We start from the raw sequence: 17013 nt of genomic DNA on the forward strand, positions 1-17013 counted from the left end.
TGAAGTATGCAAAATTGTTGAATGAGATAAATTGAATTAAATTTAAATCTAAGTACTTTGGGTTATAGATCATGCTAAATTTTTAGCGAACTGAGACTGCAGTCCTATACACCCTTTCTTTGAACTCAGTGGGAGTTACTTCTGAATAGATACCATAGGATCGCACTGCTAACTCGATGTCCGTGGCACTGACTATCCCTGCCTTGAACTTGCCTTTCTGGGTACTGTATTTGGAATTAACTGTAATGCAATAAATCTGTCTCGAGTTATTGCTGGGTCATGAATGCTGACTTAAGGCCAGTCTCTTTCAGACCTTTCAACTGGCATTACTAAAAATTGCTTGCAGAAGTTCAACCAATTTATAAGGGCCACTTTGGGATCGTTTCCATTTCATGCACTGTGGTCCAGAATTCTTTTGGGTGCAGAAGTTCTATTATACTCACAAAGCTTCTCTGCCAAGGTGTGCTGCTGACCATCGTTCCATAGTTCTCCTGTCCCCTATGAGATGAGTAGGACACCCCCAACACCAAAAATCTCTGGGTATGCATTGAACCACATGCAGGACGCCTGCTTCATATCGCTGAGTAGGACATTTTTTATTTATTAAAAAAATTATATCCTGCCTTTCCCATGCCGAAGCAAATGCCCAAGGCGGCTTACAAGGTTCCATAACAAAATCCACACTAGACGCTGTGCCAGAACCACCATCCAGAGCGCGATACCATAGTCTTCCGAGACTGAAGGTTGCCAACTTATAAAAACAATAAGCAAAATCATTAATAAAAATGATAAAAACCAATTGGGGGGGGGCTCTTTGGTCCAGAAAGAGGAAGGAGAATCAAAACACTATTACAGAGGCACAGAGGGCAGACATCAACCAGTCACCCAAACACCAGACGAAACAGAAACGTTTTGAGCCCTCGCTGGAAAGCCATGAGGGAGGGGGTAGTTCTTAATTTTCCTGTTAGGGAATTCCATCGTTGAGGTGCCACTATGGAGAAGGCATGCCTTCACATCATCACTCTAACTTGGAATTAAAGCTGCTCTTTTAGGAGAGCCCCCTCAGATGACCTAAGAGGGCGGGCTGGAATGTATAGGAAAAGGCGGTCCTCCAATAACCTGGACCCAAACTGTGAAGGGCTTTAAAAGTCAATACTAGCACCTTGAATTAGGACCAGAAAGGAATGGGCAGCCACTGCAGTTGCCAAAGCAGCAGTCCAACATAATCAAACCTCCTGGGCCGGTGCAGTCTGCATTAATTGCAGCTTCTGAAATGTGTTTGAGGGCAGCCCCACGTAGAGCGTGTTATAATAATGCAATCTTGAAGTCATTAAGGCATGGGCCATTGTGGTCAGGTCTGATAAACTCACATATGGCTGCAGTCAGTGCACAGTTCATGAAGCTGGGCAAACGCATCCCTAGCAACCCGTGCTATCTGGCTCTCCAGGGAGAGCTGGGAGTCCAGGAGCACTCCAAAACTGTGCACCCTTTCCTGCATGGGGAGTGCAACCCCATGCAGAGTGGGCAGATGACTCTGTACCTGCATCAAGGATTTCCTGAGCAGCAGGAGGAAAGCATCCATTGGACTATTTAGCTCAAGCTCCTGCCCTACTAAAGGAGAAATAACATCTTTAAAAGTGTTTCTAGGATGACACTGTTTCAAATTAGAATCAATTCTACTTGCCACAAGAAGTCTTCCATAACCTGAGGCTGAAGATGTGCTTTGCATATGCATAGTTGTCCCCTGATTTAAAAGATGTGGGTTTGATGTTGCATTATCATTGGTGTTTTAAAGTTTCCTAATATGTATTGTTTTTATGTCTCTTCGTTAGCTTTATGTGCCATAAGTTGCTCTGTTGTTTCCTACAAGTAATGGGCTTGTTGTTGGCAACCTTCAGTCTCGAAAGACTCTGGTATCGCGCTCTGAATGGTGGTTCTGGAACAATGTCTAGTGTGGCTGAAAAGGCTGATTCGGGAGTGACAATCCCTTCCACACTGGGAGCAAGTGCGGTCTGTCCCTGGTCTGTCTCCTTGGCTATGGGCCTTCCTTCTTTGCCTCTTTGCCTCATTCTGTTGGCCAAGTGTCTCTTTGAACTGGGAAAGAAATGGGCTGTAATTAGAGTAATTAAAGAAACGCCACAGGGATAGGGACCTGTCTCTGCCCAAGACCTTGGAGGGGCACCATCTGTCTGAGTAAATGGGACTGGGCTGAGCAGTTAGTTTTTTTTCCCTAGCACTCTGCTCTTTCTTGTTTGGGCTGTAGATTTCTCTTAGAGCCACATGAGCTCTGGAGAAAAAACCAGAGATCTCTGTGTGGGTTTAGATATTCAGTGGTTACAACTACTGAATAATTAGAACTGGAAGCAGTGGTGTCACTTTGGGGATGCAGGGCCACACCGGGTGACGTGCACTGGGGGGGTGATGCACACTGGGGGTGACACGCTAAAATTGTGGTGGTTAGGAGTAACCCCATCATATTATATACCGTTGGATGTGGAATAACGAGCGGAATGCAATGCAAAAAATCAGAGTGAAATATCTCCTTTCTATCAAAAGTTATGGCCAAAAAACTGGAGAACAAAAAATGCATGGATCCCTATGGAAAGTGAAAGTGAGCTATATGGCGCATTTATTCGCGGGTAGGCGAACTTGCCTTAGTGCATCGTAAAGGGCAGGCCGAGAGGAATCCAACGATAGCAGAATGGTCCTAATCCAATGAATGCAGCCCAAAAAAAACACCTGAGAAGGAAGTTCCTCCCTCCAAGCAGATGAATGTATTGAGCCCTATGGAAAGCGAAACTATGCCTCACGGTCGCGTTTACTCGCAAATAAGCAAACGTGCCTTGGCTGGTGTGGAAGATCAGGTGAAGGAGAGTGCAAGGCTACCAGAATGGTTCTGATCTTATGCACCTGGAGCTAAACAAGTGCTCCAGAAGGCAGCCTCCCTCCCCCACTAAAAAGGATCAAAACAGAAGCTTCAGCTGATAAGCTGAACCTTTTTGAGACTTGCAAAGCCAGGTGGATCCTGACAGTGATCTGGTTTAAACAGAAGTTCTTAAATTGAACTGGGCACTGGATAGGGCTGAAAACCTTACTGGTTTGAGGGGGGGTTGTTATTGCAGGCAGGCTGCAGAGGAAATTCACTTGGTGGAACAGGGCCGACTTCTGCTTATTTAATTATTTGCCTTACTTTAATTATTTATACTTATTTATTTTAATTTGCCTGATGTCACTTCCACCATGACATCACTTCTGGTGGGTCTTGGACAGATTGTCATTCTAAAAAGTGGGTCCCAGTGCTAAAAGTTTGAGAACTGCTGCAATAAGGTGTTAGTAAGTTGACACCCTGGGGGCAGGGTGTGACACCACTAGTGACCAAAATCACTAAAATCATAATTTGGAAGAATAATTCCATCATGTTATATACCAATCAATATGTAATTTCATGCAGAACGTGCTCTATCTTTGTTCTATCAAAAGGTACAGCCAAAAAACCAGTGGGGTGGAGTGATGGTACATCACCACGCCCACCACCTGGGGTGTTGCCCTGCCCACTGCATGGGGGGTGACACGCTGGCATCCCGCACGGGGTGACGCAAACCCTAGTGACGCTACTGCCTGGAAGATCCAGGTTCTAATCCCACTCAGTCATGCAGCTTCCTGAGTGATCTTGGGCCAGTCACTATGTCTCAGCCTCACTTACCTCACAGGGCTGCTGTGAGGATTAAAAGGAGGGAAGGAACAATACACCATCCTGAGCTCCTTGGAGGAAGGGATGTATAAAAATATGAAAAAAAAACCAAACACAAATGAGCAGATACAAAATTGAGTATACGAACAACTGGCAATGATCATCTCTACAACAGCAGCAGCTAAGGCACTGCCTATAAGAACAAGTCCTCCTGATGCAGGAACAAAGGTACCTTCCAAAATAAGAGAAATAAAAACAGAATCCAGAAATGAGGAGCTGGACATTTAGCTCTTTGACAGCCTAGACTAGAAGCTCCAAACAGCCTGCAAGCTAAAATTACATATGTTAACAGAATTATACACTTCCTACCAGTGATCACACATTATAAGAAATTCAATTTTTCTGAGTATGCAAACTGATGGTCACAAACCTGGTGCAGATGTAACATTTTCTCAACTTTTAACTCCAAGATTAGACAACTCTTAAAGACAGAGAGCCATGAACTGGGCCAGGAGTCACTCCTTTTATTTTCTGGCCTTTTCTTCAGCCCCAAGCACTTTTTCATTACCATCTCCTCCCTTTCCTCCCAAACAATCTCAATTCCCAATTCAGAAAAGCAAAAACCAAATTGCAAGTTGCTGCTAGAGGAAATGCACCTTTCAGATCACTAAGTAAGGGAAAGAAACTCTAGTTGTCTTTCCCTCCTCAAAATAACAAAATAATTTTTCTGTACCTGGAAGATCATATTTATGGTCAATAGTAGTTGCGTGGTGCATGGACAATGAAAAGCATGCTCTTAGGCGTGGGTACTCTAGCAATGCTTGGAACCATGGCGAACTCCCCAGCTTGGTACACTGGTGATCTACGTAGAGGAAGGAGAGAGATAGCAAACAATTCAAGCGCGTCACTGTACTCACCACTGTCTGCTGATATTGTAATTTCTTTTTTGGAGCAGTGTCCCCAGTCATATCCAATGTTTGTGAGGGGGGAAACTGGGTAACCCTGGGGAGGCACCTTCCCTTCTGTCTCCCCATTGCAGGCATGGGGCACAACAGAAGTTGTTCAAGTGTTTTGGTTAACTGCTTACTGGTGGGGGGGGGGGAGATGTAACCAGAGACCCCTGTTCTCTTCATGCTGTGACACTGCAGTTCTGTCTCTGCTGTAATACCTTTAACTGCTGTCCTGGCACTGAGTCAACCCGGTAAATTAAAAGGTGATAAAATTTCACTCTCCTGGCTCTAGCAGGGTTGTTTCTGTCCAAGGCCAATGAATCCAGAATGAGAAGGGTAAACAGTACGGGTGTGAGTGCGAAATGGGAACAGGAAGATGCTTGTTTGACCCTTGAGTGATGGCATGACCCAAAAGCATGAAAAAGGAATGAAAATGAGGAATTGCCACAATTACTGGATCAAGGGAGGATACCCTAGCAGTCCTATCAACTTTGTCCATGTTGGTGCTGATGTACATTACCACTACTACAACCTGTTATCCAGCGCTCTGTATATTTTAGTGCCAGTTAACAGACTCTCAACAGTGTCCTGAGGGAACCTTAGTCTCACAGGCTTCCCAGACTATGGCAACAATTATCATTGCAAATAGCCTCCAATGAAGTCAGCAGGATTTCATTGTAAAGCTAATGTGTTCAGAGCTGAGATAGGAGCTTCTATGTTGTTGCATTATTTCTCATTCTAGTCTACAGGACCAGTACCTATTCTAAACCCCATTACTTTCCTGGGCTTGCATAGGTGGTCACATATACAGTATCAGATGCATCTGAAACTCCTGGAACTACAACAACTGTCTTAAGAACTCTATAGTACTGCATTGGAGCCATCCTATAAAGGGCATGATTCTGGAAAGTAGCATAGTACTTGTAGAAAACACTCAGATTGGTTCTGAACATTATCTTGTAGAAATTTCAGGCACACACCAGCTTTGCCCCATATGTCCGATTAATAAATAACTCATTTCAGGGGCTAGATAGATACCACATTTATTGCAGACCTCTTTTTGTTGTTGACTGATGGAAAAAGATTCATTAGGAAGGTGCTGAGAAATATTGACAATGAAGCAATATTTTCATTGCTTTACTTTTATACTCTTTCAAAGCAACTATATGCACGTTTACTCAGAAGTTAGTATTAAACTTAAGCCATTTCAGCCCAACATTGCATATATGCAACAGGGATCAAATGTGTATAGCTGTGGACTATGCAGAAATGGGTTAATGAGGCTTCTTCACAAATAAGTGTATACAGGTTTGTAGCCCTTTGGTTATATCTTGTTGTTTAATCATGTCTAAGTTCCACTGATTTCAAGAGGACTTGTCATGACTAAGTATGGGTATAACCCTTTGCTTTAAATTTACATCGTGTTGTGAGTGAGCATTAACTGAGTCCAAGACAAAATGCAGTATGAAGCCATAAGAGATAGGCCACAGCAAATATGGTCCATAGTATGAAGCAGAAAACATGGAAAACTGCAGCTGATTAGTTAAATGACATTTGTTGACTGAAAATCTTTTGCAGTTGTCTGTTATACATATTATCAAATAATTTTGATGAGTTATTTTAAGTAGGTGAATAGCCAGAACAAGATACTGCTGTGCAAGTCCCTTTGTTCCCAGTTCTTACAGAATCTAGAACATCAATGCCTTTGCAATATATTTTTCCAGTTTTGCCACAAGCATTAGCTGAAATAAAAATGTATTTGGACTCTACCTTGAATGTTCCCATTATAACCTGCTTACCTATTATTATTCTTACTTTATTTGAAAGTGGTACATTATCTGATTTTTTACATTTTAAGTTTGGCATGCTCACTTTAAATTTGGTATTTTAAATTCTCTCTTGCCTTCTCTGAATATAAAAGAAAAACAGAAGAAAGGCTTGTCTCAGATTAGCACAGTCCTGGAATTCCTATCTAACAGATATGTATAGATTGCTAACTGCACAACACGGGTACAGCAAACTGTTTCTAGGTTGGTTGAATTTCTTCTAGGTTGGTTGAATTACTCTTGAATTTCTTTTAAAAAATGGAATGATGTACTTTATGTTCATCACATACTAAAAAAAAATACACAATCCCTAGTCATTTTGCTTTCAAGGTGCCTAGTTTTTTTACACCACTGGAATACATTGCCACACATATAATAGTCTAGTCCCTGACCATAAGTCCCGCTGGAATTTTGAGGTGGATGAATTTTCTCTTCAGATCCTGTTAGGACATGCCTAAAGTAAGGGTAAGGCACTGGAGCAAGGCCCCTCTCAAGCTTAATAACAGCACTCAATGCTCCAAAACCCTTTATGCAGGTGCAGGACATACCTGTGTCCAGTGAAATGAAATTCTGTTCCCATGCAGGCAGGTTGACAGATGCTAAGATTCCTGGTGGTAAATTCACACAAGCACAGTAAGTTTTAAAAAGGGGGAGAATTAATGCAGTCCCACACAGGGCTCAATCCATGGGGATATTTCACATGGAGCTTCTGAACCAGCCTTATCTTTTCAGTTAGTGCACCACACTCGGTGTCCTGCACTTTTGCATTCCCTGCAAAATCTAACAAATTCAATGCAAAATTAACTATGGGGATGTTTCAGAATGCTCTATGAACATACATCATTAACTTTAAGGTGGACTCTTCTTTCAAAACAAAGGCTCCCTCACAGCTCTATCCTAACTTTGAACTATTTTTATTTATTTATTTAAAAAATTTCTACCCCACCTTTCTTCTGCAGAAAGCAGATGCTCATGGCAGCTTACAATTTATAGATTTAAAAATAAATAAATAAATAATACAATATACAAGAGTAAAAAAATATAAAATACAATGCAACAATAGAAAAAGGAAACTACACTGGGGGGAACATGAATTGGAGGAGGGCAAAAATAAGGAACTGCTATAGAGGCACTTTATTCCACAGTCACACCTCCTCATTGGTGTCTGTGGTACCTTCTCTGAAGGGAGTGAGATGCAGACAAAACTCTGCAGCTTTCCTCCCACTCCCTCCCAGAAGGGATCTTTTCTTATTCAGCCAGTGTATTTTTTAAAAATGTGAACAGGTACAAGTAAAATATTAAAAAAATATGTTGAATGTTTTAGGTATTGGCACAAAACGAAATCCTGCTATATCAGGGTTCTTCATCTTAGGAGGCATATTTCTGCAAGGAAATTACACCACTGATCTAGAGACAGGCCAAGCAGCACAAGAAATAACAGACACTCTCCTTAGAAAGAGATCACTTTATTTTGGCACATGGAGGCAGTCAATATGCAAAGGTTTATTATCAAAAGTGGCAGTGATAAAGATCTGGGCTCTCCTTTTCCAAACAAAGAGGAAACAGCTGCATTAACACAGTCAGCAAGCACCGATTTGTGGAGAGAACATCTATGTTTTTCTATTTTTACCAAATAAAAGAACTCTCAAATTACAATCCTGAGCTCAAGAGAAAGCTGTGCATTGCCACCAAAATGGCTCTTACACAGCTCTGGCACAGTCCATCTCCCCAAGTTCAGCTGTAGAGTGGGAGAAGAGAGTCTTCATATTCACTGGGCAACCCCCTCCCCCCCCAAAAAAACCCCAGAGATGCTTAGCCTTCTGGCCTCTCCCTAAATTATTCTGCCTCTCTTTTCCTAACATATTTGCTTTAAAAATATATATTTATATATCAAAATCCTATAAAAATATTTTACAAAATCTTGGGCAAAAGGGAATAATGAAGGTGAAAGGGTAGCTAATACATTTTAAAGGAAGTTGGCATAGGCACACAGTACTTGGCTACAGATTTACTGGCATGTAGTAAGGCAAAAGTAAAAAAAATTTAAGACACATTGGGATCAGATATTTTATGCAGAAAAACATATGAAGAACTTAAGAGCAAGACAGGAGGAGAATCCTATTTCCTGACCACTGCAGCAACCCAGGTGCCATTCACTAAGCCCAATTATTTTTAAGCACCTACGGCAACTGGTGACTGGGTTTTTATACAACTGAAATAAACTGTCACACATATACATGAAACCAATATGGCCTCTGTTTCTCAAAATAGTTCCTTAAACAAGATGGCATGTATGGCATGGGAGAAAATTATGCAGAATTAGATTCTGAAAAAGACTGTCTTTTTCAAAATTCTGCTTCTCCCCACTTCCCACTATGGGTTCTAGATAGGAGAAATTGCTTCATTGACTTAGGGCAAGTAATATTTGTTCCCTGGAGAATTGAAAAATTGCCTCTGTACACTCTCAGACTTTTATAGGCGGGAGACCTCAAACTACGTTTGCTGTTAGTACTGCCTGATAAACAGAAACCCTCCAACAGCATGTTTGTCCTTCACACGTAAAAGGCTGTTGGCCCTTTGCAGCTAGGTGGTGATGGAAGGATCAGAATCACACAAGCACTCAAGCTGAATGCTGGTAGGTGGGAGCTAGTAACATAGAGTGATGGGAGGAGTGAACAAAGAGCACAGCAAGCAGAAGAAGGAATAAGCAATCGTCCTCGAAATAAAACTGCAGATCTGCAAGTCATCATATGGTTTGCTATGTTAGACTAACCTTTGGGATCATGAAATAGCTATGCTGAAACTGAAACAAAACAGTTTTTGATTTCAGAAAAGAAAAGAAAACAAGGTAATGATAATCTTAGATTGGGGGTTGATTTAGTGGTTTCAGAAACATCTCATAAATTGGAAATCCATTTCTAGAACTTAGAAACAAATGCTTCTCCCTATAGTTCTCCATTTCCTAGTGGAAAATATATGGTTAGAACAGCAAGCAAAAACAACAGTTTTCAACAAAACAGAAACTGCAGTTTCTATAACAGCATTAGGGGATTTTGCTGACAGATGTACAACCATTAACATTAACCTGGTAAGGGTCTCTTTTCAGCTCTATTAGCTATTTGCCAGCTTCAAGGACAACCAAACAGAAGGATGTGAATTTTTCTTAAAAGTATAAAAGTTAATTTATAAAATATGTATGTATATACATATATTTAAAAAAACAAAAAAACAAAAATTGTTTTCATTTTTTTAAGCACCATGAATGGTTTTTAACATTCCTGTTTGGTACAAATGCCCAAAGATCAGTAATCATTAACATTGTCCTCATCTCTCTCAACTTCTGGCACATAAACAAGAAACTAAAATTATAAAATTATAAACCTTTAACTAGGTTGTAGGTACGAACAGATTCTGTCTGAGAGCAATATCAAGTGAAGCTTGCAGAGAAAATAAGGAAGTTGGCCTATCCAATCATTATTTACTTAAAATCATTCAGGTGCTGCCCTTCCACACAGCTCAAGATGGCTCACATCAAGGAGAAATTCCCCAGTAATACCAGAACAAAACTACAACAACAGAGCCGTGACCATATACAATAGCTCATCAGTTAACTTTCTGCAATAGATAAGTTTCACAACTGGTACAAAATGTCATAAGAGAACACCAGCCCTGAATTCCTCAGGGATGCCAATCTTCAATCTTGGGGTAATCACAGACTTGGCGTGGAAATCACACCAAGAATTGCTCTTAGATAAGGGTGTCAGGTTTCATTTTCAGGAAAAAAGCCCGGGAACAGATAAAGATTCCGACAAAGTGTGCTACAATACTCTGACATCTCCTTGCAACGGTGGAACTCTGTGCCAGGGGCATGGCCTTCTCGGTGCTTGATCAATCTGTTCACCTAAGAGGGAGATTCAAAAAGGCAAAACACCACCTTAGAGACTGTCTCATACAAACACATGCCATATTTTTTGGAAAATTTCCATCTTGGTGCCAATATATTACTGAAGTTATCCCCTACAGACCAATCCAAACCTGGAACTCAGCTAGCGTAAGCCCTCTGCACTAGCTTTTGAGTGTCACAAAGAATCCAACTCGAGAGTTAGCCATGCCAGCACAATCACATATGCCGGCCTGCTGGCACTGGATCCCTATCCTGTGCAGGGTGGAGAAGGTAAGATTGTGCTGGGCAGCACAGGGGGTAGAAAGCAGAATGGGGGGGGGATTGGGCCTGGGGGGGGATCAGTGGTTGCAGTTCATGCCACCCCCACTCCCAGCCTGGGCTGCCCTACAAGGGCTGCTTGAATTTGTGCCAGCTAAATAGCTGGGGCAGATCTGAGTAGCCCCATAGGGCAAACTGGGGTGTTACACAGGGCAAGGGGGAAAGTATCCCCTTAACCCAAGGCAACCTCCAGTCTGCTCCTAACTTGCACTGGATACACCACAGGCCATTGTGACCTGGCACTTACCAGCACAGGTTAGGATTGGTCTGTTAGAGGAATTATACACAGCTCTAGATGTGTTATTGGAATTCTGGTAAATGTTGATTAGATGGGATTTATAGAAAGAAAACAAGGTAATGATAATCTTAGATTGGGGGTTGATTTAGTAGTTTCAGAAGGCAAGAGATTTGTCTTTTTTGTCATTAGATGAAGAAAAAGTCTTTGATATGGTGAAAGGGAAATTTGTTTTTGCTATACTGATTTAGTTTGAATTTCCAAATAACTTTATTGAATGGATAACAATTTTGTAGTCTAGCCCAGGGGTCTCCAAACCCCAGCCCAGGGGCCAGAGGCAGCCTGCTGCAAGCCTCTAACCAACCCATGGCCAGCCTCTGGCCCCCTGCAAGCCTCTGTCCCACTTGACCGAACACAACCAGAACTGTGTTCTGGTCATATTTGGAGGGTGTTCTGAGGACCTAAAAACTGGTTTTCCTGAAAAACTGGAATTTTTTGTGCCCTCTGAAGGCCTTCTGGGGGTCAGGGTGTTTTGGGTGTTACCTATGATGTGCTGGTTCTGAGATATTTACTCCTGTATATTTAAGTAAGCCGCTTGGGAGGTGGGGGAATGGGAGTCCATTTAAGTGTGTACTTTATTTCTGCTGGTGCTTGGAGAAATACTGGAAATTTGAGCCCATTCATTTATTTATTCATCCAAGTTTCATCTCTAATATATTTAAATGTTGTTTTTTCCAGCCCTCGAAACAGTGCCAGATATTCCCCAGGATTGCTAAAGCGGAAGTGGAGCGTGATTGCTCCGCTTTCACTTTCACTGCTGCAGGGAGCCCTGCCAAAGGTTCGCACCGGGCTCCCCGCAACACGGGGAGGCTGCAGGAGGCTTGGGCAAGATCCTGGGGATCGTGCTGCTGCCTCCGCCCCTTAAGGGGGCAGAGGCCAGGGCCCACAGGCTGGGGCATCACAACGCCCCAGTTTGAAAAGCCCTGCATTAACCCATACCAAGTTAACACTTTGGGTCAACCCTGAATAAAAAATGGGAAGGAAATCTAAGAATTGGACAGAGCGATTTTCACTATGCACCAACTGTGAGTGTGCAATTCAGTTCACAGAGGAGAGACAAGCAACAAGGGATGAGCATGAGCGAGCACAGCTACACAGTTGCCACCAGATTTACTCAGAAGTAGATCCATTGCTTAAAGTGGCTGTTATTCTTAAGTAATGGTGCACTGAATTGCAGCCTTGGACTTTGTTTCAAATGGAAATGAGAATTATATCCTGGAGTTTTAAAAAAAACAGACCTCTGCCAAGCATTTGCAAAATAGAATGGGTCTGCTAAAGTGAAGGAGACTTACTTGTTTTAAATGGGAGCCTTGAGCGCTGCCAGACTTTTTTCCCAGAAGGAGAATAAAAGGTTAACTTTGGCTGGAGGGGTTGCTGTGGAGACTAGGGCTACAATCACATGCACACTTTCCTGGGAGCAAGCCCCATTGAATATTATGGGACTTACTTTTGATCTGCTTCAGATTCGGCTACAACAGCCCTCTATCTCTGCATTGTTCTTTGGCTTCTCCCAGTGCCTTCGGTATTGGAATCTGGAAGAACTGGCGAGGAGGTAGATGTGGTGTCAGCAGTGGCCCCTTTAAGGGTAAGGCCTGGGCATCCAGCAGAGTGTGCTGCACAGCTGCAGCCACTGGAAGGCAATAGGCCCCTCAGGGATATAAGGAGCACCTGAGGCAGAAAGGGTTGGTGGGTTTTGAAGGAAGGAGAGGAGAGGAGACTGACTTGGCTTATTGAATTTGGAATCTGACTGTGGATTGTGACTGGACTTTGGCTTTGGACTTGGATACCCTGACGGATTTGACTGACCTACCTGGAACCTGACCTTGGACTGTAACTTGGCTTATTGGCTCTGGACTCTGATTTGGCAACTCTGATTGATGGGACTGATTTACTTGGCATCTGTGGACTGGAACTGGACTCTGACCTTTGCTTGCTGCACTGGTGAGTTGCACAAGGGGGACTGATCAGCCTTAAGTGGGCATGAGGCCCACTGGATTGGGATTTGGCAGAACACCTTCCCTACCCCTTTCCTTGTCTGAGGTAGGGTAAGGGCTCACCCTGGGGGCAGAGCCAGTTTTTGCTTTCTGACATGACCCTGTGGTTGGCTTTCACATGCCATTGGAAAATCATCTTTTTGGCCCTCCTCAGACCAGGAAAACCAGCAGCAGCAAAAGCAAAGGGGATGAGCAGCCATGCAAACGAGCATCTCCCTTTGGCAACACCATCGTGTCCAGGGCAGGCTCCATCCCCTCCCTCCACTGATCTCTGATGTGGCCGCAGTTTCTCCCCAGAGTTTGTCTTCCCATGCAAGCCTCTGGCTTCATGCAGGAGAAAGGTGGATACGGCACTGTGCAGAGGTGCCAGCCGAGAGGCCCAACACCAGCACACCCAACCTCAGCGGACCCTTGAAGACCCAGACCACAGCTTGGGAGCCAGAAAGGGGTAGCATTCCCTCCTGAGCCGTCACACAAGGTATGGTAGCACAGGAAAGGACTACATCTCATCGCATGTTCAGGACCCACAGATAAGGTGAGATTATCTAAACCTGGTTTATTGGCAGAATTTCTTGCTGTATAGGTGAGTATCTATGGTACTTAGATCAGGGCTCTCCAAACCCCAGCCCGTGGGCCAGATGGGGAGTTGGGGAAAAAACCGCCCCACCCTGTGAGCGGCGCTTACTGTTCTACCATGTCACCTCTTTTCTTTCAAGCTGGTCTGTGCACAAGGACACTCTGGGCATTACAGAAAAGCAGCAACACACTGGAATGGTAAGTACCACTAGTGACAAGGAGGGGTTTTTTGGGAACTAACTTAGAGAAACAGTATACAGTACTAGTTCTGGAAAGTTGCACCTCTTTATCCAAGAAGGCTTTGAGCAGAACAGGAAAGTTTCATTCACTGAGCAGAGCAGTAAAGTTTCATTCTAGTGGTTCTTTATTCCAATCATGCACAAGAGCAGGCCAACAAAAAATAAGGCAGGAAAATGATAGTTGTGGCATCTTACAGAAATGCAAAGCCACCTAAAAGCTGGTCAGAAGCAAGAAGTAAACGGGAGTGTTGCACCTCACCTTCACAAGCAAGTCTGCCACATGTGTATTTCTGGAGTCCTCAGCAAATACAGCAGTGAGAGCCTCTATATACCAGGATCCACGCTTAGTATTTCTCATGGCCGCTGTGCCTATAAGTACATGAAAAACAATATGAAGCAGAGAGCAACGATATGTGTAAGATGGTCCACCAAAGAGACACAGCAAGTCCTCATTTAAAGTCGTTGATAGGTTATTGGAAACTGCAACTTTAAATGAAACGACTTATAATGCAACCAATTTTACAATAGGCTAATTGATATATATAAACAAGAGTTATATACCTACAGCATATTTCTGATCACAAAGACATCACCAACATCCAAATAAAGACCCAAAGCACTTCTAATATTAAACACTGAAAAAATGTGAGCTTTCTGGCCTGAAGAAAATCCACACAGACATAGGGAGAACATGCAAACTCAACACAGACAGTGGCCCCGGCCAGGAATAAATTTTTTTCTTTGACTTTATATCAGACCTTTAAACTAAACAACTTTAAGTGAGGATCTGCTGTAAAATAGCAGGTCAGTTCAGAAGTGCAACACTTTTGAGAAGTTCAAACACCTTTATGTTCTTTCAGACAAGCATACCTTTCAGACAAGCATATCCACAAATCATATCAGAGCAAGAGGGAAGACGAAGCTTGGGATTCTCCTTGTTGGCATCACTTTCTTCACAACCTGGAGAGGTAGCACGCTCATTCCCATCAACTTGATCCACTCCCCGGTCTGTCTCATCTAACAGGAAGATATAAAGGGCAGATATATTCAATCAGACAGTTTTCTCAGAGTTGCTGTTGGGTTTTCTGGTTGAAACATCTTTTCTTCTTCTGAGACTAATGTTCATTACTGCTGGGCTTCCCCAATATTCTGCTCTTTTGGCAACTTATCTTATTATTATTAAGTTTATATACCACTCTTATATTTAGGTTTATATACCACTTTTCAACAAAAAGTAGTTCATAAAGCAGTTCACACAGCAAAAAATTTCATTTTTAGCAATTTATTTATATTTAACTATTTACTTGTTTTAAAAAATGCACTAGAAAATATTCTTGGCCACTATGACATATAGGATTAATAGCTTGGATACATGATATTGCTCCTCATGTGAAAAGTAGCCATGTGTAAGTCTACCTCTGACAGTGGAGCATTTCAAAGGCTTCCTTACTCAAGATATTGGTGAAAGTTGGAAGGGTACAGCTGCTGGTCTATCCTTCTTCAGTTTATCTTAGGTTCTCCTTAGCAGCTAACTGTTACTGCTTCTTCCCCCTCCCCACATGCACATAAGCTGCTTAAGTTGATTAAGCATAGATATGTTACAAATGCAGAAGTTACGTTACACTAAACAGTAAGTATAAATATTTTTCAAATCCCAGGAAAATTCAACTTTTTGGGTTAAATCAGTAATGTCAGTTTTAAAAAAGCATTAAGAATTATAGGAACCAATGAAGAAAGCTGCAGAAATGTAATATCTGAGTGTGTTATATGCAAGAGCTCCTTTCCTTACTAAGTGCCCAATCTTATCCAACTTTCTAGTGCTGATGCAGCTGTGCCAATGGGGTATGTGCTGCATCCTGTGGTGAGGGGGCAATCACAGAGGTCTCTTCAAGGTAAAGGAACATTTCTTCCCTTATGTCAGGGCTGCATTGAGACTGCAGGAAAGCTGGATAGAACTGGTCACTGAGACTACAATCCTATACATTTTTTCTTGGGAATAAGCCTCATTGAATATCATGGGACTTTCTTCTGAGTAGCCATGCATAAGATTGAGCTGTAATTCATGTATTCCTGGCATTCAGAGCAGACCATTTTTCATATTGCTTTTCTTGTTGGTGTTCCATGAACTTTTGTTGCCATTTTTTGTTGCATGAAAAAGCATAACAGAAGCATAATAGAAAGTGCTAGAATCAAAACAGTACAAATGGGAAACAGACATTAAAAAACCAAACAAAACTATACCAACAGCATTAAATATCAGATATGTCATAAGTTTTTAATGCTCTTCATCAAAGGAAACTGGCAACCATACAAAAATGTTAAGCAATGATACCGCAGGAGAGGTAAATCTGAGAACTTGGTACAATGATAAGAGATTAATATGCAGGTGTGCGCCACTTAGTGACAGAGATGTTCTCCAAGCCCTGTTATGTGATTAGGTTGTTAAGCGAGCAGTCCACCCAATCTAGTGCCTTTGATGTGTAAACAGACACTCCCTGCCAGACACGTGCTGGCTACATAGGCTACTGGAGATAGACTGCCTCTTTGCATTAAAAGCCTCTTTGTTGTGTAAACAGACACTCTACTGCAGGCTATGGAAGACTTGATTGCCTCATTAAGAACCTCTTAGTTGTGCTTTGACCAACTTCATATATGTGGTCTCTCGTTATATGTGGTCCACTGTTCAGTGCAGCATGCCTGTACCAGGGTGTGCATTTGTTGTTTCAGCCACTGCCTCTAAAAATCACCACACACCTCTTTGTAACTGCAAAGCATCCAAAAGACTTTTAATATGCAGCAGTCTCTATATAAAGTTCAGGGGTTGGAAGTTAAAAGACTGGGAGAAAAACTGGACTAGAACTCTCACAATGTTGTATATATCGACTCTCTATACAAACTATCTGATCCCATAGAGAAGAATCTTCAGGGGCTGAGGGTGCTTTGGAAAACATCAAGCATTCACCCAACAAATCAAGTAAAACTCAGAGATAATGAGTAGGAAGAAGACCAACAGCAGACATTTTTACTTTAAAGTAGAAACTTAACCAGTAAGATGTGGATGTATTTCTGGTGTGATATTAGAAATCTCACAATCAACTCATAATTATCAAATTCAATAAAAGGAGGGAAGAGCTGATGCAAGACCAACTATTTCAAGTGCACAGTTCCAAGTTTGTGTACAGCTGATGTCTAATAAAATGACATTTGATCAAGTAAAATC

At 42.2% G+C, this 17013-nt stretch overlaps 2 protein-coding genes across 3 annotated transcripts in view; both read right to left on the bottom strand.

Annotated features, from left to right (window-relative positions):
- The window catches only part of CLCN1 (chloride voltage-gated channel 1), a 100030-nt gene extending 94984 nt beyond the window's left edge, over positions 1-5046 (bottom strand). The window contains 3 exon segments of the mRNA XM_066612646.1: positions 4609-4826; positions 4829-4892; positions 4894-5046. Of these exon segments, the coding sequence (XP_066468743.1) occupies positions 4609-4826; positions 4829-4892; positions 4894-5046 (435 nt within the window).
- Positions 5047-7931: 2885 nt separating this feature from the next.
- The window catches only part of CASP2 (caspase 2), a 32454-nt gene continuing 23372 nt past the window's right edge, over positions 7932-17013 (bottom strand). For both annotated transcript variants that reach the window (XM_066616582.1, XM_066616581.1), the window contains exons 9-11: positions 14664-14810; positions 14053-14162; positions 7932-10368 (exon numbers count right to left, since the gene is read on the bottom strand). In XM_066616582.1, coding sequence (XP_066472679.1) covers positions 10228-10368; positions 14053-14162; positions 14664-14810 — 398 coding nt within the window. In that variant the 3' untranslated portion in view covers positions 7932-10227. The remainder of the gene's footprint in view (positions 10369-14052; positions 14163-14663; positions 14811-17013) is intronic.

Source organism: Tiliqua scincoides, chromosome 2 (genome assembly GCF_035046505.1).
Source record: "Tiliqua scincoides isolate rTilSci1 chromosome 2, rTilSci1.hap2, whole genome shotgun sequence".
NCBI lineage: Eukaryota > Metazoa > Chordata > Lepidosauria > Squamata > Scincidae > Tiliqua > Tiliqua scincoides.